At 45.3% G+C, this 25,878-nt stretch overlaps 1 protein-coding gene across 8 annotated transcripts in view; it reads right to left on the bottom strand.

The window, feature by feature from the left end:
- The window catches only part of RUFY3 (RUN and FYVE domain containing 3), a 464,645-nt gene that overhangs the window by 198,865 nt on the left and 239,902 nt on the right, over positions 1-25,878 (bottom strand). For all 8 annotated transcript variants that reach the window (XR_013607158.1, XR_013607157.1, XM_078676401.1 and 5 more), the window contains one exon: positions 952-1,035. Coding sequence is in view for 6 of the 8 variants with exons in the window: in XM_078676401.1 (XP_078532527.1) it covers positions 952-1,035 (84 nt within the window). In the remaining 2 variants the exon portion in view is untranslated. The remainder of the gene's footprint in view (positions 1-951; positions 1,036-25,878) is intronic.

The raw sequence follows: 25,878 nt of genomic DNA, 5'->3' as shown, positions 1-25,878 counted from the left end.
GATACTGTTCATGTTAATACAGGGAAAAACATCTGCATAAGCCCCTGAACTGTTTTTAACATTTCATGTACTTCTGATTTTCAATGTCATTTATGAATTTGTGCACTGCTGAAAGCACTCACTGCTACATCCACTTGGATGGTAACTTAACTTACTGTTGCACTCACAGGGATGGTGGCCCGCCGGGGTTAGCACACCACCATTTCTGTGACCACTTTTTAAATAACGTAGTTTTTTTGTGTGGAAATGCAGCCATTTTCCATTAAGGAAAACAGTATGCATTTCAAAAACAAAAATGAAAAGGTTTCTTTCCATGGGATCACTGAGTACTCCGATTTTTTTTGCCACCCGCATTCACGATGGAGTCCCTCGGGCACCCCTTCCAGTTTGCAAAACATTCATACATACCACTACGACTCGCTACTAGGAAGGGACGCCCTTTAAATGCCTCGCCCTAATAGCGACTTGCAAACCTGATTTGGCGAGTCGGTAATAGGTTACAGACTCAAAAAATAGGGTTGGTACATAGGAAAATGCATTGTATCGGTTGCAAATGGCCCGATTGGCCATTTACGGCAGGTAAAATGCTACATACATCTGGTCCTAGGTGCATTTTCAATACAATAATGCAATATGCCATTACACAATTAAACTGTATATTGCATGCTGATACAGAAAGTATTGTACATTTTACTAATAGGCATTCACACCAATGCACTTCCCCCAAATGGTCATGAAATTACTCAATTGAGAACATGCATCTTTCTGGATATATTTAGGATGTGCCTTCATTGTATTTTGGGTAATAGGGTCATTTTGATGTGGTAAATAACCCTCACGTTCTGCGATCACAGCTACAAATGTGTACCATTTCCAAAGTATTATGGCTTCTTACAAAGAATTACAACAAGAATCCTTTATCTAATGTCTCCAAGCTTTGCATTTTCTTACCAGTCTTAGTTGGGTTTCCTCTTTCAGATGTTTCCTTGCTTCACTCACTGCGCTTCCATTTCCTGTTCTGTCAGGCTTTGTTGCCTTAAAGAGACAAAAACAGAAATGCAATTAGGTTTCTTAGTACAGATTGTAAATATTATAATAGAGAACAAAATAAAAATTACTTTAGAGATTATCAATTGTACCACAGAGACAGCTGTAAAGAATAATTTTGCTTCATAAATTTCAAACTGAACAATTCATCATACAAATGCAATTGTAGCTACTGAATGAAAATAAACTATTGATACAATTAAAATGCAGTACAATGCCATAAATTAATATTTAAAGTGCAAAGTGCTACCCCAAAGGGATCAACACCCAGAAAGTCCAAGAGCTCAATTGGTGGTAAGTAATCTAGTCCCTTGGTCTGTAATAGTCCAAAATAATTATTTTAATTAAAGTTGACGCTATAGTGTTCACTGCTTTCAATAAACAGCCCTTGCAAAGCCAATTGATCTGGGATTAATGCGGTAATGTATGCAGGCTACTGGAGAAGTAGCCAGCAGGAGTGGTCAGCGGTGGGCTATAATGGTAAAGTAGCCCCTCATGACTTTCAATGCAAGCACTTGAGTGGAGGTGGTAAAATAGATCCAGACAATCAACTTCATTAAGTGAGAGATGCATACTGGCCCGAGCCTACACATGATTGACAAAGTCTCAAGCCAATGGCTGAAAGAGGTAGACCAAAAACCCTACTGTAAGCCATAGGTGTGTCTGACAGCAGCACTTTCAAAGCCCAGATCTCAAAAGTAGACACATGGGCAAGCCCTCACTTCCGCCATAACAGCACAGCCACAATATCAACTAAAATAAAAGGGAGGTGGAGGTTTATTTATATATACAAGAAAGCCGTGCTACAGCGATGGGGACATCGCAGAAATCAGTAATCCCAGTCCAAATTATCCATAGTTCTTAACGCCGGTCAGCCATGCCAAAACACTTACAGCACATTCATTAGGTGGTGAGATCACCACAAAGGTGCTCTATAACCAGTTTATGATATACCATTAAATGTGAGGTAGGAGAGTCCAAACGTGGACCAACAGCCATGGGGCCAGGGTGGGACGAAAAGGAGGAGCACAGACAATGAGGTAGTGCCCACACTGAGCCTGGCCTGCAGGTCAGGCCTTGAGTCGATGAAGGCAGGGATCATCCAACGGCCTGACAATAAGCACAATGATCAACCAGGTAAACAAAGCACGATACCTTCTGAAATTCATAAGGACAAGCCGAAATTCAACTTCAGCACTAGTTTATCTACGTCCCCTGCCTTTAACAAGGAAATGATGGTTCACCCAACTACTAAAATCATATCAGACCACAAAGGAGGTCCATCTAACAAATACAATCACCTAATAACATCATCAAGTAAGCCAGAGGGAGGGACCACTCTGGGAGATTCTGCAATGACTCCAAACTTCTCACATTTGGAACAGACTAAACATACAGGTGGCAAAATAAACACAGGTAGTGATGGTAAGTCTCTCTATTGCACCTTATGGGGGATGGGTGGATAAGCATGAAAAAATACCTATTCAGCAACTAATGACCTGGACAACTTCAATTTGGAAAATCTGACAATCATTCATAATGCAGAAGCAAATGAATTCTGAACTCGTACTATTCATGCAAAGCCAATACCCTATTGAGCGAAACTTTCAGATTAAGCAAGACGCCCTTGGGCATTAGTCGCACTCTATAAATCTCAAATCAAATATTGGTAGGAAGCCACAGAGGCAGCAGGATGCAATTTCTGCCTACCCAGCAAATACACTGAATTCAATGGCATTGCTCCTAACCTCGATGGTGGAAGCACTGAACATACAGTAACTTAAGATGGTGGTCCAAATTGGCATACTCTCAAAAAGTGTCATCTCAATCTGCTCGCTCCCCTTCTGAGCTCACTGTTTCTGCAGAGAAATAATTGAGAAACTAGGGATGTTACCCAGCATGTTACATACAAACGAAACGGGCTGGCTGCAGATTGAAAAGGAAAGAAGGTAAAAAGGATGCTTCATCAGCCATTTGATAACGCCATCATTAATACTGCCTCTAAAGCACAATTACATAGTAATACCTGCATCTTTTCAACTCACCAAACCAATGAATGAGGCCACCAGTAGAACATCTAACACGTATGAAGACAGCCTACCATACCAATAACTTCGCTATTTCAACCACAACCAACAACCTTAGCAGTGGTGGGTGGCACTGTGGAAGGTTCTAGTTTGAATCAGATTGGCCAAAGGAGGTCAGAGCAGTACGAAAATAATTCTTCTATGCTTGGGGGCGGGAGGGGGAGGGGGTCACAACCCGGAATTGCCCAGGACAGCTTTTAAGGTAGAACAAATAGAGGACAAACAAACTCTTCAAAAAGAACAACAGTAAAGATTACAGAAACATCTAAATCTTTTTCCTAGCTAACACTCAGACGGCTTGCTGCCAAGATGACAAAACTACGGGAATGGTAACAATAGCCAGGAAGTAAAGTCCAACACTCAGTTCAGGCAACAAGTTAGAAAGAGAAAGATTGGGTCAATCAACAACAGAAATGACCTAATCAAAAGCAGTGGCACTGGAGGTGGAGCAGCCACTAGAGGTAGGACAAGTGGAAATCAGGTTAAAGAGGGATGAAGTCCCTAAAAAGACCTAAATTAACACTGACTAACCAACAATAACATAAGCCGATTGCATTGGGAATGCCGAACCGCATGAAGCTGAGAACTAGTAAATCAGTCCATCCACTGGCAAAGCAGATATTGGATGTGGAAACACAATGCAATATTGCGCAACTCTAGGCAAGTGACCACAACCAGTTGACCCTCGACTCAACGAAGGGTCGGAAAAAACTGGCACCTAGTATTCATGACTCTCACTTAATGAAGTTGACTGTATGGATCACAAAAACCGGGCTTCTGCAGTCTCCGTACAAGCATCTACTGATACAAATTGAGATTACATCTTCCTACCGAACATTAGAAGCAGTACCCATTCTGAAACAGAAAATGAAGCTGTCAGTTGACTTAATAAAGACCCAGACGCCATACATCAGCCTGTCAAAGCAGCCTGGCCATAACCTCACTCAAATGGAGGTCATGACAGCAACTGTCAGGGCGATGCAGAACTCAGTGCTGTTTCTGCCCTTATACCATAGTGAAGGTTTGCATGAAAACTCAAACAGTGTAACTATTTCACATCTTTTTGTTGCTATTAGCATCCTTTCCAAAATTAAATCATGCAACACTGAGTGTGTAGCCTTTTTTGAGGTGAAATGCCTAGCAGGAGAAAAACCTCTAAGGGACACAAAAATAATTTTCTACAAGATGGATACAGCCACCCTCATTATGTCCCAATGAAAAATCTTTGCCTGGGGAACTGACGCATTGTATGAGACAGTCTAAATATTCATGGCTGCTCGGACAGCTCAAAGCCACAGGAAATTTCTCCCCCAAAGGGCTAAACATGAGATAGTGAGTATCCTGCAAATCGCCTGTGGTCCCCTGGTAACCTCTGGAAAAGGGAACAAAATATCAATTATTGCAGCCGGTGAGGGGAACGGTCCAGTCAATCGGAATATCATCAACAACAAAGCAGCTCATGGAGAACTATCAAATGAGTGAGGCTGTCTGCCAAAAATTTAATCAGCCACCGTCAATTGTTGGCTACACACATTTCAGGGAAGTCCTGATCTAATAATTAATCAATTATCCCTTGTTTATTGGAATCCGGCAGGCGCCTATAAACCTAAAAATTATACAAACCTTATTAGATGGCTCAATGGATTTTCAGTAAACTGCCTGTAGGAAACCTGGACAAAGTATGAGATAGCACTAATCTCAAAGGTAAAGTCTGCAATTAGACTTTCAGAACATGGGAGATTATGGAGTGGTCTGAGCACTTGTATGCCATCCTAAGTGAACTTCACCTCGTCCTCAGTCTAGGTTCATTCAAATTATATCTTGGTGCCTGAAATAACTTTTCATAATAATGAAGGAGTTCATCTATACAAGGTTTACATTCCGCTTGACATGGTAAGAAAGAGACTCACTCATGACACATTATTACAACATCTAAGAAGCTAACCATCAATATTTTCAGATCCTGCAATCATTGTGACTGGGAACTTCATTGAGGTACTGTCTTTTGAATTCTTGCAATCTCCGGGCCTTCCATGAACTAAATAATTGTTACTACTTCCCAGAAATGGTATCTAACCCCATAAAGTGAAGTTGTAGCAGTAACCAGTTCTGATCATCTTTTTTTCAACAAGAATCTCAAATACAAATGTTTGCTTTCATCCAGATATGCCAGCCAGGCAAATTGATGAGACAAGCCACGTAGTCAAAATCCTGGACTACACCTTAATCGCCCCACGATTACCGGAAACAATAGAATTCTTCCAATTCGTGGTGACAAAAGATATCACCCTAGTTCTTAAAATTACATAAAAAGTGGAACTCAACAAAAAATTAAAAAAAATTTCATCTGAGGACTACATTTCCCGTCAGTGCAAAATAAAATGGAACATTAATTCACAAATTAAATCCAAAGAGTGGAAGGAGGTTGAAGGTAAGGTTCTTCTTTCAAAAATAGACCAGATGAATGGAAAGGAACTTATCATTTCAGGACTGGCTAAAATGATTATATCATTGGTAGATCACCAGCAAATCAAGGAGCACCGAAGATGTGCAATAAAATAGGGCACGAGTGCAAAAAGTAAAGTGAACATACTTCCAAAATTCCAGATTGGTTCAGGAAAGGCTGTAAAACATTAGCCAACATCACAGAAATAAGTCTACCTGCAAACAAGGCTTGAAAGCAGAATTCCACTCTATCTGCTTATTTTCTGGACTAGAGCGAGGCCTTTGATAAAGTGAACCCCAATACCCTGTGGGAAAAACTGAAGGGCTGGGGTGTCAGTCAGATATTATGAGACCGCCTGTCTCTTGCTATATGTATCTACCTGATTTTATCCTAACTGTTTCCATTCTATGTTATCCCTTATGTACCTTCCCCCTCTAAGTTTCCTTGTACACTAGTTGCCTTTCCTGTAAAGCGCTCCGATACCCTTAAGAGTCTGGTTCGCACTATATAAAACTATAAATAAATATAAATCTATTATGGGTTTGAAATAAGTTGCGCAATGGTCCAACAATTTCAAAGAAAATCTCCAATAATCGGGACCTAAAACAGGGCGGTGTATTGGCCCCAGTTCTTTTCATCCTCTACACTGCTGATTTACTACCAGCTTTGAGCTGACAGGAGGATTTATCCTCCCAAAATTAGGGGCTAACATGCGACCCTGCTACAGTAAACAGATGACACAGTATTGCTTGACTAAATGGGCCTACGAAGGGCCATAAACTGTCTCCATAGTTACAATCAAAGCATGACCTAAATATAAATCTGTCAAAAACAAAAACAAAAAATTAATTTGGCAATTGTTAAGCCAAATATAACTGAAGCGTCAATAACCAAAATATATTAACAACAGAGGCCTATTTATGTATAAAGGTTTGGCCTAATTCAAAACTAAAGCTCGACCTCCAGTTTAGAACTCTGTCCACCCGCTGTACGGAGCTCCAAAATCAACTGAGGAAAATCTCCAAACTACTAAATAGACTGAAAGGTATCCATAGTATGGAAATATTCATAGTTGAAGTTGTTCCGGCAATTTAATGCGGCTCTCCTATTTGGGGTCCCATGCTTCACAGAAGCCTCAAGAGATTATATTCAGGAGCAATCAGGGCATTATTTGCTTTACCGAAGAGCACAGCTGCAAGCCAGCTAAGGCTTGAGTTCGTACTAATGAATATGACCATATTTCTCGATTTATATTTCACGAAGTAAAAAAGCTAGCAACATTTTCCTAAAATCCATGATAAGAATGCCACATGGTACCTGGATAAATTCTTGAAAGATCTACAGTTGGGGGACCTTTGGGAGAACAAAACTAATTACAATCACTTCCAAAGATTGGTCAAATCTGCAGCCAAGAGCCTCTCCTTTAGGCGCAACGTGGAGGCTCGTACAAAAGCACAACTATTATTGTCAACTTTAACCTTGCCATATCCAGAACCTTATCTGTATGTTAATCTCAAACAATCAGCACAACTCAAATTTATAAGATGCAGATCCCAATTTCTACCTTTAAAGTCCACCTAACCCTGGAAGAAACCAGATGGCTGTGCCTGTTGCAGATGCAGCAGAAGTAGTCCTGAACCGCTATTGCATTTAATATGCTTCTGTCCCTTCTTATTGGTCCTTAGAAGGAAACTTCTGCATCAATGGTTCATTCGACTGGGAGTGAGAACAATCAAGGCAGCACTCGGCCAATGGCTGAGTGAAACAGATGGCCAGCTTATGTCAGGACTACTTACATTTTTAGATCTAGCAGTTGCATTATTGAAGAAAACAAAAGCAAAATGGCACACCCAGTCATGCCCTAGCTGGGTCTTCCAAACAGAAAGCACATTATTTAGTGTTATAGCCCTAAACGGACCAAAGTCTTACACTCCACCAACATTTATTTCACTGGTGGCCAATTCTGGCATACGGAGTCAGCGTGGTGATGGCTTGTTGCTTGCAGCATGGCACACTTTACACAGCTGTGATTACAGCTGCCCTCTCCTGGCATACGAGGGTCATCTGACTGTTCCTGCATACTTGCAACGACCCAATCAGTCTCTCCTCAGACCTCTTGCAGTGATTCCTCTGAGCCGGGTTCCCCACTGGACCTCGTTCACTCTAACTCTATTCTCTTTCTCACAGGGCACACTGGTCTTGGCAAGCAGGCAGGAGATGGTGCTCAAGGTAAGGTGATTTTGGTTTCCCTGGGTGATGTCCCTTTACCCAGCGGGGACACTAGCAGGCCTTGGCCTCCAGTCCTGGTCACAGGCAGAAGTTTTTCAGAGCTTCCCCCTCCTCATACAGCCCATCTGGCTGCTTGGCAGATGACAGATTTTGGAGACTCCCCTTATTGCAGTCCTTTCCCAGACACCAAATTTGATTTAGGGTCTGGGTCTTTAAGGTTTATGTTGAGGTTCAGCTTCTTTGGAGTGGGCACTTTTCCTTTTCATCTTTCTTCATGAAAGAGGTGTGCAACAGCAGGCACGACTCCAAAGCCGATAGACCATAACACAATTCATGGGAATGACCAGAGCGGTCACCTGGATGTCATCCACAGCGATATGTGCATGAAAAGGTTAATTCCAGATGCCAGCCCGACTCGTTAGGATTCTCTTATCAGCAGTATCTCCTTTCTTAAGATGTGTCAGGGCACCATCCTTGAGATCTGTTATGGAATAAAAAGAGCAGTCTTTTGAAAGTGTGACTCCACCCAGCTCACGTGAACCCAGCAATACACAAACTGCCTGGGCATCCCTCTCTTCCTAATGGCTTTACCAGGCAGGTCTGGGCTTCCTAAAATTGAACCCACATACTGTGTCATTGAAGGCACACTAAATCAGAGTACTTTCACGACACACTTTCAGTCCAGCACTGTTCCTTCGTGCTGGGTTAGGGACAACAATACTTCAGACAGTTTGGCCTGTAATGGGTTGATCTATTAAGAAGCGCACCAGGCCATAAACCTATCCAAATAGCATGTGTATACAGGTTTGGTTGAGAGACCCAAGCAGCCAGGATGACATCAACAACTTTGGGATGAAGGTTAAAGACACTAAGCCGTTGCCTCTGAATCTCCAAGCATGGAGGTGTGGGTTGTACAGGTTTGGATGCAGGACCCTGTCCTGCTGTTGCAACACAAGATCTTACAGAAGGGGAAGTCCGATCTGAAGATGGATGCTCATGTCAACAAGTTTACAATACTATATTCTCTGTGCCCAGTCTGGACCACTAGGATGACTTGGGCCTGGTCAGTCCTGATTTTTTTCATAATCGGTGGAAGGAGAGGTTTACAGCAGGACTGCGTACAGGAGTCACAAATTACACCAGACACAAAGATTGTGTCCAAGCGAGAGGCATCTTGGAAACCCCAACATGCACAAGTGCTGAAATTGCCTGTTCTCATTGCGCCAAAGGAATCGAGCCAGGGTTCTCCTCGTACACGGAAAAGCCCCTGCACAACCTCTGCATCTAACTACCATTCGTGAACTGCAAGTTGTCAATGGCTTAGTTTATCTGCTTTGAAGTTCAAAGAACCCACCAGTTGGTGAGTCACCAGAAAAAATCATTGGTGGTGTAGCTATGACCAGAGATGCATGGCCTCCTGGCACGTAGGCCATATCCCCAACCCGTCCCACTTTTTGCAGTACCACATGACAATTTTGTGGTCCGTGAACAGCTGCAGCTTCCCTGGAAGGTAGGAAAGCTTTCAACGCCAAGTGTGCAGGTCTAAGCTCCAGAAAGTTGATATGGAGCAGGGCTTCCACTGGAGCCCAGGTGCCATTGATCTCCACCTCTCCCAGATGCCCCCTCTAAACCAGAAGGGATGCATTGGTCACCAAAGTGAACTCTACATCATGTAAGGTGAGATATATGCTGCTGACCCAATCACGGTCCAGCCGCCACTTCAGATCAGCAGTCTCCTGTAAAATTTGGTCCAGATACAAGAGATTCCACTGATGTTCTGCCCACTGAGATTTCAGATCCTGCTCACCTATGCTATTTCTCTTGCTTGGCAGCAGGATGCAGGAGGTCATAAGTCCTTGTGGCCTCAGAGACATCCTCACAGAAATCCAGGACAGAGGTTGAAACATCAGGATCATAGCCCTAATGTTCTGGACCCTCTGCTCTAGGGGTTAGGCACATAAGTGCACTGTATCTAGAATGGCTTCAATGACTGGGAGCACAGTGATGGAGTCAAGTGTGAATTTGATACTTTGATACTGAACTTCAAGGATGTCAGGAGTTTCTACATCACCTGTGGGGGGACACTCTTTTTGAGTAGCTGCGCGCTATACAAAAATAAATATAACATAACATAACATAACCTGGAGGTGTGTGATAACTGCCTGAGGCAAGCTCACTTTCAAAAGCCAATCATTGAGGTAGTGGTAGACGGATACCCCTGACCTCCGAAGATGTGCTGTGACCACAGCAATCACTTTCACAAACACCCAAAGGGCCCTGATAAGGCAAAGGAGGGCACAGGTAACTGAAAATGCTTGTGGCAAGTGCTAACACCCAGACTCCAGGGTCAAGGGCAGTCAAGACCTAGGCCAGAGTGAGCATCTTGAACTTTTCTTTTTGCATAAAGGCATTTAGAAGGAGAAGATGTCATGGGATGTCCACCCCAATATCCTCTTTCTGCACCAGAAAGTAAAGGGAATAAAAACCGCAGAGACTTCAGGTGCTGGTACCCTCTTATAGCTCACTTTGCCAAAAGAGCTTGCACTTTCTTCTCCAAGAGACTGATGGTCCACAGTCAGCCATTCTGAGGATGCTGCGGTGGGATTTCGAGAAATGGTACAGCGCAACCTCACAGAACAATGTGTAGTAGCCAAATGCCCAAAGATATTGGCTGCCACCTTGACAGAAAATGTTGAATACTGCCTCCGACAATGTGGCTGTCAGCAAAGTCATGCTAAAGAGAGTTGGGGATGGGGAGTGCAGCTGCTGGCGGGTGTAAGACTGGGCACTGTGGCCACAAAAGGGCTGGGGAGATTGTCGCTTCAGTTGAGCCTGGTGGAAATTTTGGAAGCTTCTACAGTAACTACAGAGGAGGCCAAATTGTTGATAGGAGTAGAGAGGCCCAGAGAGGGTTGAAGCCTGGATAAATGTAAAGCACTCTAGGGCTGAGGTTGCTTTTACCCTACAAATATGTGAACCAACAAATGGTATGTCTGTAAGGCTAGCCTGGACGTCTCTGAAAAACCCGGTGGACTGCATTCAGGTGTGCCTGCGAAGGGCCACACTAGTGCTGATAACACTTTCCAGAGAATCAACGGAAGAGTCCACAACAAGTTGTGAATTTGGCTGCTTAACGACCATCCATCTTGGCCTGAGAAACAATGGCACTGGATTCTTCCGGGGACCAAGGGAAATACCTGGGCTTTAGTTCCACAAGCCATGAGAATAGCAGTCTAGGAGGGAGCTAGTGTGATCCACTTTGATTCTCTGCCAGAGGGGAGTAATGGGAAACAAGTTTGGATTTACCTTACTGGCCAAAAAGGGTACCACACTGCTCTCGGAGGAAGGATGCTGACCAAGGAATTCTGGGTCACTGGGAGAAGGGTGGTGGCGCCAAACAATCTGTCGATTGACAGGTGGCCTTGAGCAGGGTTTGACCTAGGTGCCCAAAAGTGTGTTAATTAGAGCTGCATTCAACAGAAAAAGAGACTCTGAACTTGTTTGGCCAAGCTAAAGTATCTCAGTCACCACACTGGTCTTACATTTCTGAGTTGCCCCTGCCATGTCACTGGCTTTCTCCCTCCCCAGACTATAAATTAATCAGTTTGGTCAGAGGAAAATAAATGTAAGGGGGGGTGTCGCAATTGTGTTTCGCAATCCGATTAAAAATCATTTTATTGGAATCACTCATGACAGAATGGGCTGAAATCTGTATTTTTTAAATGGTAACACCTGGGAGAGGACTCTGGAGAGGGGCCCTTTCATATAGGCTGTCTGGAACAAAAACAGAGTTTAGCAACAAACTGATGGAATGTCAAGCCACTGCAGTCAACTTTTTACTGGTGGAGGGACTTTAATCCCAAGCCGAACTTAAAACAGACCCCGTCACCACCTGTCTACTTCTGGATTTAGAATCCTTCGGTTTGCACCAAAAAGTTGTGGGACCTACCCATATAGCAGGTCACACTTTGGACCTATTGTTTATAAATGTACATAATCTATTGGTCGATCCTCCTGCTCTGGACAGACCATTGCACCATAAAATGTTGCTTTCAAGAGAAAGGCCTACTATTGGCACGACTACGCAACTAAGCTGATTAGACCATGGAGGAAACTTGCCCTTGCCTCCTTTTTCTCCTATTTTCCTCCTCCTCTACTAAGGAACCACTCTAATTTGGATACAGCCCTGGCAACTATTGAGAATGCCATAATTCGTACACTGGATAAGGTGGTACCCATAAAAATTAGTAGGTCTGAGCAAAGAAGCATGTTGGCTGCATTGTTCACAAATTCCTTGAAGAATGAAAAGTCAGCAAGTAGGAAGCTAGAACAGAAATGGAGGTCTTTAAAAAAGCTGAAGACAATTATTTATAAAAAAGGCGTTCATAAGTTATCTTAAGAACATTAAAATATCTTAACATTAAAATGGTTAAGAAAGCCCACATTGTAGATCGAATAGATAATGCTGTCAATTCATCTAAAGAATTGTACAAGATTCTCAAAGAATTTACTAATCCTTTATCCTGTAAAGATTCTATTCCCGCATCCCAAGCTTTAGTTGAAGATTTAGCAGGTTTTTTTTAGAAAAAATTAACAAAATCTATAACTCTTTTGGGACGGACTGTATGAGTAATTTTGCCACGTGAAAGCACCAAAACTTTCTGCAGCTTAATACAAGATAGACAGAGATTGTTCAGTTTGGCAGGGCCCACTTGGCATGGTCTGATTACTGGTTACCGAACAGCCTAGGTGTAGTCCCAATTCCAAAGGTTGTGGTCAGAAACTTGGGTATCATGGTGGATGAGGATCTTTTCAGAAAAGCTTGTTAATGCCATTAGTGTCTCAAGCTTGGGAATAATGTGCCTGCTCAGTAAATTATTTGCGTGACTACCACTTCAATCAAGAAAAATCCCTAGTCCAATCTCTGATAATTAGTAGCCTTGAATATGGGAATGCACTAAGGGCTTTTATGAATGAAAGACGGTTTGCTAAACTTCAGGTGGTTCAAAATACAGCTGCACGCTTAGCTTGTCATTTCCACCTCGGTCGCCATCTGAACCCATTCTTAGAAGCCTGCACTGGCTGCCCATGAGAAAACAATCATTGCTCAAACTTCTTAGTTGGGTGCATACATCTCTTTATGGTAATGGACCACAATATCTTCAAAAAACTGAAATGGTATGCCCCAATAGGAGCCATAGGTCTAGTGGAAAATGTTTGCTACATCCTCAACGCATCCATATTGTCAGATACAGGGCAGATCCTTTTAGGATTTTGCTCCTTTGCACTGAAATCAACTTCCACTACACTTGCGTATAAGCACTAATTTTAGACATTTTAAAAAAGATCTTAAAACATTGTTGTTTTAGCTTTATATTTTGAATAGTCCCATATGCTGTTGAAAGGAGCAGCTCCAAGAGACCCTTTAGGGTGACTTGGTGCGCTTGATAAGAAACAGTAACATAAAAAAACACGTCGAGAGACTCCTCCGCCTTCGCAAAACCATGGCCAAGAAGGTGCTGTCTTCAGTGGAGGGGCCCTGGTAGAAACTAATTCAGTGTCTGGGGAGATGTCAAGATCACTAGCATCTTGGAGAACTTTGTACCAGTTTTCTCTTGATAAGGTATTACAATCTCATCCTCAACATCATACCCCCCATTATAAGAGTCTGTGCTGAATAATTCATTGAGGACATGAGCCCATCTGGAAGGTAAAGGAACAGTGTTAGAATCAGAAGGGTGGCTAAATGGTTGCAGCTTATATAAAGCAGTGTGTAGTCTAGGTGGAAGTCTGGAGCGCACCATCTCAGAGTCAGACAGCACTATGTCCAGTGTTGATGGCACCGACACTGGTGTTGATGGATTGCATTCAGCTGTCGCTTGTGGTGCTGAGAAGGAGTCAGTACCGAAGTCAGTCCTGAGCCTGGAGTGAATCCAGAGGGTGTGGCTGGCGCCAAGAGCAGACCTGCTGGCAGATACTCAGCTGGGAGGCTTCTCAGCTCCTTGGGGCCTGCAGAGAAGCCCAGAGGGAGTCTGCAGCATGCCAAAAAGCCACAGCAAGGCATTGTAAAAGTCCGGAATTTGATGTGGCGATGCTGACCGGCCCGGAAATTCCAAATGCATTGGAACAAGGGTCGTAATCAATTTCGAAGTACAGCGACTTCGGCAGCATGACCTGGAGGCACAATGACACCCTCACAACTTCCTGGGAGATTGAATGGCTGGACAGGGCAGAGTCTTGCTTTTATTTCTTATGCTTTTTCTTAGTTTTGCACAAGACTTTAAATTGCGAAGACACACAGTCGCAGTACCGGGACATACATTTAGACCGCGGCCAATCAGGGTGTGGGTTCCTGCAGTGCTTTGCCATGAACAGCTTCAGTTTCTGGTCTCAAATGGCCTGGGTGGGCACGGTGGGGGAGGGGAGACATTAAGGCACCATCAATGCAGGCCTTGGAGTTGTAGCCTGACCATTTTGGCAAACTACATGTGGGTCACACATAGACATTAGCTCACGACGTTCCTCAAAAGGCTTGAACCCTGTAGATTTGGGGGGGGGAGGGGAGGGGGTAGGGGGGAGGGGTAACATGTTCCCTTACACAATGTAGAAACTTTTTGTCAAAATTCTGCCTCACAGAGATGAAGGATTGCTCTGGATCGGTGTTCATTGGTGTGGATGAAAAGGAATGGAGGTCAGCGCACACAACTGGTGTCTAAATAGGCTTGTGCATGTCACATCTGGTGTGGAATGACAGACGCAGAGTTGCTGGTCCCACCTATCAATGCACAGGGGTACTGCTGAGATTCTTCCAGATCCAGTCTGATGCTTGGGGAATATTCAAAATGTGAGGAATAAGCTGTTAGAAGTCTATCAGAACTGTAAATTATTCATATGTTTTAAGTCAAGTCTAAAAACTCAATGTGTCTATTACCTATAAGCTTCACAGTCGGACCGGTCTTAAAAGGGGTGCCCCTAAGTGCTTTAAGCCAGAATTCTACAATAAGGTCTGACTGTTCCTCTGTATTACATACCACAGTCAGTACACAGATCGAGACAACAAAGTCTGACTTACACATTTTAGCAAGGAGTAAAACTGGACTGGAGGCTTGCTTGAGTTCCAAGTAATTATCAGCAGGGTTATTCCTCAAAAGTGAATGATGAATTAATATACCCATCACTTTGGTCAGGGAAACTACCTACTTCACTTGGGAGCTATCCAGCACTCGGAAGGCAAATTCAAGGATTAGAAAATTCTCAAACCATACCGAACCTGGAAAACCTTCCTCCAAGAGAATGCACCTAGATTCAGTGGATCCACTGCTCTCTAGGACTAGGCAATGTCAAATTGAGACAGGACTAATTCGAAGTGTAGAATTGCCTGAGAATATCTATTTGTATTAAAGACATCAAGGATGTGTGACAAGCCTAATTTAGGGGAATTTAGGGGAATAGAGGGAAGGAATAGCCGATCAGCGAAAGAGCACCTCTTCACAGAATGCCTGAATATACGCATAATCTCAGTTTGTAGGTCAAAAGGTGTCATCTGCTGGTTATGCCATGGAGCGATCCCTGCCCATTTTACATGATTGGGCTGAGGTACCATAAACCCTGTGTGGATATTTGCATTGAAGCACAAGTTACTTACCTTTGGTTACAACATATCTGTAAGAAACATTAGTTAGTTATAGATTCCCTACCTTAGAATTACCCCCAGGCGTCAGACTGGATCCGGAAAGTTTTTTGGTCAGCAGTATCTCTGCGTGTCGGAAGGGGGGGGTCGGTCGGCTCCGTGTCCGTCGTCGTGGTCGTCGGGATGACGTTGTGGCAGCTACTTAGACGCTGCCCTCATGCACTGACTCCAGTTCTGTACACGACTTTCCGCGCCAGAAACGCTGAGCCATGCAAGACACTGACCATTGGTTTACAAAACTAGGGCCTGTAAGGATGTCCTTTACCCTAGAAATCAATTCGCAGAATGGGGAGGATGGGTGGGGCGGTAAGGAATCTATAACTAATGTTTCTTACAGATATATCGTTATCGAAGGTAAGTAACTTGTGCATCTGAAAGATACACGTTAGTTATAGATTCCTTACCTTAGATTAGCAATACCAACCCCGGTGGTAGGTCTGCGAACCAAGATCACACCAGAAAATCCTGGAGAACAGAACGGCCCAAGAAGCCATCTCTCCGGACTTGGCTGTCCAGGCAGTAGTGTTTGGTGAACGTGTGCAGTGATGCCCAAGTGGCCGCCTGACATGTCATTCAGAGGCACTCCCTTTCCCAAGGCAGTAGTGGCTGCCACCGCCCTGGTGGAATGAGCGCGTAGCCCGACTGGAGGCTTCTTTTTAGTTAGAGAGTAACAAGCAATAATACACAACACAACCCATCAAGAAATGGGGCGTTTGTGTACGGCCCAACCCTTCTTTGCACCCATTTAACCAACAAAAAGTTGATCATCCACCCGTAACTGCTTTGTGCGATCCAGATAGAAGGAGATAGCACGTTTTGGGTCCAGACGGTGGAGCCTCTCTTCCTCCTTTGAAGGATGCGGAGGCGGAGAGAAGGTGGGCAAAGTAATGGTCTGCCCGATGTCGAAGGCAGTGACCACCTTAGGAAGAAAGGATGGATGGGTCCTGAGAAACATCTTTTCAGATGAACAGACAAGAACAGAGGTTTTGAAGAAAGAGCCTGGAGCTCACTCACCCTTCCAGCAGAACTGATGGCTACCAGGAAAGCAGTCTTAAGAGTCAAGAGACAAAAAGGACAGTTGTGAAGCGGCTCAAAGGGAGTGCACATTAAGTAAGTCAGCACAAGATTCAAGTCCCACTGAGGCATAACGAAAGGGATTGGAGGAAACAGATGTGTTAAGCCTTTTAAGAAGCGGTTAACTACCGGGGACTTGAAAAGAGAAGGCTGATCTGGCAGCTGAAGGAAAGCAGATATGCTGAAAGGTAGCCCTTGATGTGCCCAGAGCAGAGCCCTGTTGGGCTAAAGAAAGAAGGAACAAGAGTACTTCAGAAAGAGGGGCACTGCAGGCGTATAACGTCTTTGTGGAGGGACGCCTGGCTGCCAAAATTATGTCACAAATTCGGGAGGCAGGTCGAAAGACGTCAACTGCAGCTGCTCAATCTCCACGCAAGGAAGTGGAGACTGGACAGGTTCGGGTGGGGGACCATCCCCTGCTGCTGCGACAGAAGATCCTCCCGAAGAGGCAGTCTGTTTGGAGGATCGATGGCCATGTTGAGCAGCTCGGGATACCACAGACTCTTCATGCCCAATTCAGAGCCACAAGAATGACTTGGGCCCGGTCGCGTCTGATTTTCTTCAGCACTTTGGGCAGAACTGGTATAGGCGGAAAGGCATACAACAGACCGCAACTCCACTCATGACAAAAAGCGTCGCCGAGCGAGTGCCGCCTTGGAAATTCCAACCTGCAAAATTGCTTACATTGCGCGTTCTCTTCGGTGGCGAATAGATCTATTCAAGGCTGTGCCCACTGTTGAAAGAGACCTCGCACCACCTCCGAGTGAAGACGCCATTCATGATCCATCATGCACCTGCAGCTCAGTTCGTCTGCCCTGGCGTTCAGAGAACCTGTTAGGTGTTGAACCACCAAGGAAATGCCTTGATGTTCCAGCCATGTCCAGAGGTGCAGGGCCACCTGACATGGGGTCCATGACCCCAGCCCGCCCTGTTTGTTGCAATACCACATGGCAGTGAGGTTGTCCATGAACATCTGCACCACTTTTCCCGGGACAGGAGGAAGGAATGCCTTCAGTGCAAGACGAATCGCCCAGAGCGTCAGAAGGTTGATGTGAAGCCTGGACTCTGCCAAAGACCAGAGACCTCTGATCTCCGCCTCTCCCATGTGGCCACCCCATCCCAGAAGAGAAACATCCGTCACCACAGTGTGGTCTGGTTGGGGAAGGGAAAGGGATCTGCCATTGACCCAATCCTGGTTCGTAAGCTACCACTGCAGTTGTTGAGCAGTGCCCTCAGAGATCTGGACGCAATCGGACAGGTTCCCCTGATGCTGACCCCACAGGAACTTCAGGTCCCACTGCAGAGCCCACATATGCCACCTGGCATGATCGATCAACAGGATGCGGTAGGCCATGAGCCCAGCAGCTTCAGGGTCATCCTGACCGAAACCTGGGACAGAGACTGAAAGATCGGAATCATAGCCCGAATATTCCAGATTCGTTGTTCGGGAGGATAGACCCGAAACCGCGTTGTGTCCAGAACCGCTCCGATGAAGAGAAGCTTCTGAGAGGGAAGGTGCGACTTCGGCACATTAAAGGAGAACCCCAGCATGTGCAGGAGGTCGGCCGTAGTCTGGAGGTGGGAGACGACTGCCTGGGGCGAGCCCGCCTTCAACAGTCAGTCGTCAAGATAGGGGAAGACTGAACCCCCTGATCTGCGCAGATGAGCTGGGACCACCACCATCACTTTCGTGAACACCCGAGGGGCGCTGGTAAGGCCAAAGGGGAGTACAGTAAACAAAGTGCTCGTCGCCTACCATGAACCGCAGAGAACGCCGGTGGGCTGGCAGGACGGGGATGTGAAAATAAACGTCCTGCAAGTCAAACACTACCATCCAGTCTAGCGGGTCGAGCGCATACAAGACCTGAGCAAGCGTCAACATTTTGAACTTCTCCTTCCGGAGGAAGTGATTGACGTCCCTGAGGTCCAAGATAGGACTCAGGCCCTTGTCCTTCTTGGGAACCAGAAAGTAGTGGGAGTAACAACCACAACCTACTTCTGGGACAGGAATGGTTTGATGGCTCCATTGGCCAAGAGAGCCGTACCTTCCTGCTGGAGAAGGGCCAGGTGATCCTCCGACATGCGGTGGGATTGCTGTGGCATGGCTGGAGGGGTAGTCTCGAAGGGGAGGTAGTAGCCCCTTCGGACTATTTGCAAAACTCACCTGTCCCAAGTGATGGTGCGCCAGTGTGGGAGGTGATGGCGAATCCTGCCGCTCACTGGCGTTTGATGGGCCTGAAATTAAGGACAAGGAGGGTTTGCAGGCTGCTGCCGAGGGGGGGTTGGTGGACTGGCCTGCCCGCTGGCCCCCGGAACCTCGCCGGTTGTTTCCACATCCCCGGCCGCGCGAAGGCTGGGTAACTTGCTGCGGCCTGTGGCCCTGGGTGGGACGTGGCAGGACACCCCCTCCGTAGCCACAAAAGGTGCGAAAAGCAGACTGCGCTGGACGGGAGGAGAGGCCCAAGGACCGTAGCCCATGAGTCCTTGAAGTGCTCAAGGGCGTTGTCTGCTTTGTCGCCAAAAAGGCAACGACCATCAAAGGGCATATCCATCAAGGTGTCATGGACATCCCTTGAAAAGCCAGTGGACCTCATCCAGGCGTAGCGGCGAAGCGCTACCGACGTTAAAATGGTCCTGCCCAGAGAGTCGGCGGTGTCCAGCCCACAACGGTTCATAAACTTTGCTGCATCTCTCCCGGCGGTGATCGCTTGGGAGAGCACTGCACGGGCCTCCTCCGGACACTGAGGCAGCATGTGTGCCACCGTACCCCACACTGAGTGCAAGTAACAGCCCAATAGACATGCTGTGTTTACAGACCGCAGTCCTAAGCTGGCGGAATAGAACATGTTCTTGCCAAGATGGTCCAGCTTTTTGGATTCCCTTTCCAGTGGAGCAGTAGGGAAGGCGCTTTTGGAGCGGGAGGCTTGGACCACCAAGCTCTCTGGGGTGGGGTGTTGGGAGAGGAAAGTGGGGTCACCCAGAGCAAGGAGATGGCGTCGGGCAATCATCCTGTCCACAGGAGCCCCCGTGTTGGGCCTGGACCACGTGCCCAAAGGGACGTCAGTGAGGGCCTCATTAAACGGCAGCAATACCTCGCCACCGGTTGAAGCACCTCAGTCAGGAGGTTAGTCCTGACCGCCACCGTAGAAAGATCGAGGTTGAGAGCCTCGGCCGCCCTAAGCAACACCACAGCATATGACGCTCCCTTTTCGTAAGCCACGGTAGGAGGAGACAACATGCCATGAAGTGTCAAGACCACTGGTATCCCCCAATTTCTCTCTCAAGTCCTACTCAGTATCTAGATGGTCAGTTAAAGGGTTACCTGACCCATCCCACTCCTCCTCACCCTCCCTCACCCTCCTCTGGCTGCCAATCGGGCTGAAAATGGCCAGGGTGAAACACAGGGACAAAAGTACCCATGAGCGCCGGATTTGGAGTCGGCCGATGCCGGTCTGGCTCCGTGTCCACGTCAGGATGGAAGCTGGGGTCGATGACGGCCAGGGAACCAACCGGTGCCCAACACAGTAGTGGTGCCGGAGGCAGCAGCACCAGCAGAGGTGTAATGAGGTCAACCAGCGCCGGTCCAGATCCAGGCCTGGATCCAAGGGGGTCTGCGGCGCCGGGGGCAAAGATCTAGGCTACCCAACCGAGTCCGGTGGGGCCCAAAGGCACGCCGGTAAGGTCGGTTCACCCAAAGATGGCATGCATCGCCTCATAGAACATATGAAGCTGGGCGGGGTCGCTCTGGGTCCCGGAAAGGGAGGGAAGCTAGGAGTTGACCCGTCGAGTTCCGCGCGCAGAACCACGGTAGGGGCACCACCCGCGGGCCTCTTTGGATCGGCAGACCGACGAGGAGAAGTCAAAGAACGACGATGCTTCTTTGACTTCTTCTTATGCTTCGACTTACCAGACCCTGTGTGAGAAGACTTCGATGATTTGTCGGAATGGTGATTGCTCCGAGGCCTCCCTCTCGACCTGGAGCTCGAACGGCTCGGAGCAGAGTTCAAGCAGCTTTTGGGACCGCTCACGCAAAGCCTTCGGCGTCACCAACTGACAGTCAGAGCACGACTTGGGGTTGTGGTCGCGCTCCAGGCAAAAGAGGCACACACGGTGCGGATCAGTCACTGACATCAGCCGGTTACAGGAACCGCAGGCCTTAAAACCAGGCATCCCTCGTGCACCTACTTTGAGTCTAAGACTCGATACAAGAAGTCGACAAAAGTCGAGAAGAACTGACTGAGGTACCACTCTTCCCGGATCTGCGCTGGCTGGCGCGGAAAAATAAAGAACTGATGTCAGCGCTTGAGGGCGTTGTCTAAGTAGTTGCTGCGATGTCATTCTGGCGACCACGACGCCGACAACGAACACTGAGCCGACAAACGCCACCTTCCGACATGCAGAGGTACTGCTGACGAAAAAACTTTTCAGATCCAGTCTGACGCCTGGGGGTAATTCGAAGGTAAGGAATCTATAACTAATGTGTTTCTTTCAGATTTAGGCAATAATGAGCCATAATTGCTACCTCTAGGGGGAACATGAACAAGTCTCAGGTAGTCCTCCGAAAGGTCTCCCACATAATATTTCCAGACCTTCTGCACATTAGGAAAGGAATTAGGAGAGTGAATCACCAGTGACACAGAGTTTTAAGACTTTCTTCACCTTCAAAGTGTGCATTGCATGTTTGGTCTACGGGGAACTTAAATTGGTGATTTCCCTCACAAGAGCTGATATTTATGCAGTCCAAATTCATTCTTCAGTCAGAGAAAGGTTGGAGCTGGAAGTGTGATTATGTCTCAAATTGGAAATCCCAAGCAAATTCCATTTGCAAATGACACAGAAATAAGGTAACATGGGTCAGGCATGTCCCCAGCCAGAGAGAGACCTTTCCAGGCCTCTTGCCTTCTAACTGAGTTCAGAAAGGGGAGTCTTGCCACACAGTGAAGACATTTTTTGTATTAGAAGGGATGTTGACCGGAGCCAACTACCATGGAGCTCGACGAGGACCGAAAAGTCCGTTATCGATTAATAAAAGATGAGAAGTGGGCTAAAAGAAGAATCCATCCGTCACACCAATTAGCACACTAAAGGATGATTTGTAACATTTTGTCATGGAATTTCAGAGCTCAGCCCGCTCATAAAAACTGTAAGATTTGTGAGTGTCTGAAAAAGAGGTTAGGGAACAAGATGTGGATAGTTCTGAAGGATAGCCGAGACACTATTTTGGTATTTGTGCGCTTTATAAATAGCATTATCATATATCAAGGAATTTTATGAGAAATTATAAATTATAAATTGTCCATTTATTTTGGGCTTACTCAGAAAGGTACTTATGTCCGGAGTCCAAATGAGGAGTACTTTACATACATGAAAAATATCTCTGTGACCGCACTACTAGGAGGTATTCAATTTCAGCCTAAAGGCCAATCTTCAAACAAATTATTCACAACCACTCACTTGGTTGAAGGAATCTATCTGATTCTGCCTCTTATCATAGTTACTGGGAAGGAATCCATCTGTTGCAGACTCCTATCCTGGTCACAACATTAAGGACAAGGGGAGTCTGAAATTACACTACCATTTACTCATTGGAAAAATATATTTACATTATGTCCTGCTAGTCGTCTGCTCTTAGGGGTAGGTTTCCTTCTACCTTCCGTTATTAGTGGTATTCCATATTGTTTCTTCCTATTCCATCTCATTAACTGAGAAGCTGCCCACCAAAGAGACAATAAAATAACCCTCAACTATAAAATTAGGACCCAATTTAGTCTATGACAATCTTGAAATGCATTTTTAAAAGTTTCAAGTTTGCTTAAAATCTCAATTACCCACATGACTTAATTTAATACATATGGATGTTTATTTTGGTTATAGACTATTTATGTAGAGCATATTGAAACCATGTGAGTTTCAAAACATTGTACATACAGCGAGAGAGTAAACATACCTCTGGTTACAATTTATATTTGTGCTTACTGAAAAGTATTCATAAGTATCTTTTTACTGTGCATGGTTTTGGAAAGCATGTGCAGCTGGCTCAAAATCACCAAAGCAAGCTGTGGCTTTTTGACCCCACCCTCCAATGCACCAATCAGGAGTATTTTCGGGAGGAATTTAGCTACATGGATTGATACCCAGAACTGTGCTCGAAGGTGCAAGCCACAGTGGATTCCATTTTCTGTTTTCTACATTCCAATAGTACGCAAGAAGAGATGGGGGTGGGAGAGCTTAGACAGGAGATGTCAATTGCAGGACTTCCCCTGAGAGTATTCCAGGGACTTGCTTTTAGTTGGTCAGAGTAAGGAAATTTAAAGAAATGAGAAAGAGGGGGGCTTCTTCCCGCCCTGTTTTTCACCCATTGTTCTCTGGAAGGGCTATCTCTCAACTGTTAACAGGTAGTTACAAGAGACAGTCTCCTTAGCTTTTGTGTCCTTGTGGGTCTCTTTGAAAGGAAACACTGACTCCAACCTACCACCCTGCTGATACCTTACGACAAAGACTAAGGCTAAGCCAGTTTAAGAGTAATAAACAAATGACAAGAACTGCCTGAAATCAGTCTCAGAGCTCTACACTGTAGTCTATAACACACTGTCTGCAACATGGGTATTAAGATAGGATAGAAACTTCCACTCAGTTCGAAAAGATTTTTAATTCCAGAATCCGTGGTCTTCACACCAGTGGCAACAGAGAAACTCTCTGTGCTCCATGGTTGGGGGAATTAAGATCATCTCCCTATACAAGGTTCAGAATCAGTATCAGTAGCCTGAAAAAATTCAACCAGCCTGCTAGGAGCAGGTACCTGGATCTTGCTTTGAGGAACAGAACGGACTGACTGCTCAAGAGGAGCACTAGAGACACCCTTGTACAAGGAAAAGGCTACACTGAAGAAGAGGGCTTGAAAGGGGCCTGGGCAAGACAAATCAATGCCACACTGTATTATGGGGAAAGGCCTGAATCACTGTGCAGAGGGTGTAGTCCAAGGGCCCCAATGCATCCCCACAGCTTAGGTGGCTAAATCAACACCTCAGTCCGAGGGTCTCATGTAACTTGACAGGCTGTGAGGTCTGACACAACAATCTTGCACCTAAAAGTATCCATGCACTAAATACTTTCTGATCCCTGTCTGCAGTTCTACTATAAAGAGAACTACAAGTCCAGAGAGAAGATAAGCCTAAAACAAGGACTTCGTCACAGGGTGGACACCTACCTTATTTGGGAGGCGAGTTTTGCAAGTGAGCGCTCGGAAGAACTCAGGAAACAAGATTCCCAGGACTGTGAGCACCGCTACCTTGGAGCAGCCATCTCTCAGTTCGTGCTGGTGCCGTGGAGTATAGTCAGCGAACGCCGGCACCCATATCTCAGGGGGTGGGAAGTTAGTGATCTACTTGAAAATGGGGAAGGGGGGAAGAGCTGCGCACCATCAACAAGCCTGGTTGCCCCCCCTCAGATACAGGCTATCAAAGAACACCAACGGGATCCTCAGAGATCGTAATTGCTTTGTGCAGAGTAACAGTGTGGACTGTCACACTACAGTTATCCTTTAGCCATCCAAATATCTACCTAATGATACCGGTTATTATATACTGTATTCAGCAAGAGCAAATTGGTCAAGAATACCACTTCATTTCTTAAGATTAAGATTTGGCTCAATATTGATTTATTGACCTGTTTCGACTGCCTTATAGAGCTCTGAATCTCTAACCCCACCCCACATCTCTGAGTAAGTCTTGGATGCTTGACTTCGCTACTCTGAAGGTCAAAGGTAAAGAGGTTCATTTGGTGATTAGTCGTGGGCTCAATGCTAAGGTTACGCACCAGAACAACAGTGATAAAATGCAAATGCTCTGATTGTCACAGTGTGGACCCATTGACCCCAGCCTGCCCTCCGTGTAACATGAAAAAGCTCTCAGATGTACATTAACAACTTTCATTCGACGTTTGTTTAATTTTACGGATCAACTTACAATAAGTTTTTTTTTGCTGTAACATTTCAGTTATCTCTATTGTAGAATAACACATACCTTAATTAGTATCATTGCCTGCAGGATGCCAGTCTAAATACAGTGTATCAGTCCTAAGAATGAGGTACAGGTCAGGGGCATTCGAACATCTCACATTAAACTTTTTGCCAACTTACAAAGTAGTTTAAAAGCATTCTTAGTTTCAGTAGCGGTTAATCATCTCTTTTCTGTACAATATTTTATTTTTTGATTGCGGACATGAATATAATTCTTATTACAGCGAAATTGCCCTAATAATGGAGAAACCTAGATCAAAGGTAGTACCATTATCACCCTCCACAATACTATTCTAGTTACAATGTACTTGTTCTGATAACCGAGAGGTAGAGATCTGAAGCATTAACAGTACCCTGTGGGTAGAGTTATTTCAGATTTTAAGGATGAGGACGTTCTAGGGCGGCAGACATCCCATATGGGATCAGATATTCAGATTTTTGCAGTTCTGAGGCAGTTTTTCAGAGATTTATTTTAACATAAGGCAGGAGCGTGCATTCCCATTGTGGACTGGATCGGGCTTCAAAAAGTTTGACGCATGTCTTAAAAAGGATCTGGAAGATGTAGATTTTTTTCTAATGAGAGGGTGGGTAGTAAGAGTTTATTTCAGCTTTTCAGTTTCACTGATCCTTTTGGAACGAAGTTGATTTCTGAGATATTTAGGAATATTGAGGTGGAGGACTTTGAAGGATAGGTCAAGTGTTTTGAAAGAATGCAGATTTGAAAGGCAACCAGTATATATAAAATCAATGTATATAAAATGCTATCAATTTGGGAGGGTGTAAGGGAATCTAGCCGTAACAGCTGGAATTTGCCCATTCATTGCTTGGCTGAATGTGACTGATCTGGCAAAGCATCAGTTAGAAAGGAAATGAATGCATGCAGTTACATCCAGTTATGGGCAAATAATAAGGTTTGGACCTCCCACAGGTCTCGTCTTTGGGGCCTTTCTCGAAGCATATTCACCTTTTGTAAGGAGGATAACAGTACACCGTTCTTGAACTAGATCGATTGCAAAATCCTCAAAACAGGCATTTGGTAATCAGAAAAGAACACTTTATAATGCAATGCTCAAATGTCTTGACATTAATGAGCAAAATACAGCATATGCCAAGCCGCTTCTTCTACCATAATTGCTGGGTATGAACATGGCTGTGTGGTGCCATGATGAAGAATCGAGTAAAAACTTGACGCAAACAGATTAATGAATTTGAGCCAATATTAAGGGTCAATGAAAGATGTACAGAGTACACTTCAAAATCTAGTACGCAGAGTTTAAAGATATGCAAC

Source organism: Lissotriton helveticus, chromosome 2_1, assembly GCF_964261635.1.
Source record: "Lissotriton helveticus chromosome 2_1, aLisHel1.1, whole genome shotgun sequence".
In the NCBI taxonomy this organism is placed as follows: domain Eukaryota; kingdom Metazoa; phylum Chordata; class Amphibia; order Caudata; family Salamandridae; genus Lissotriton; species Lissotriton helveticus.
Note: the sequence above shows the minus strand (reverse complement) of the source record. Positions and strands in the feature narration are given on the sequence as shown.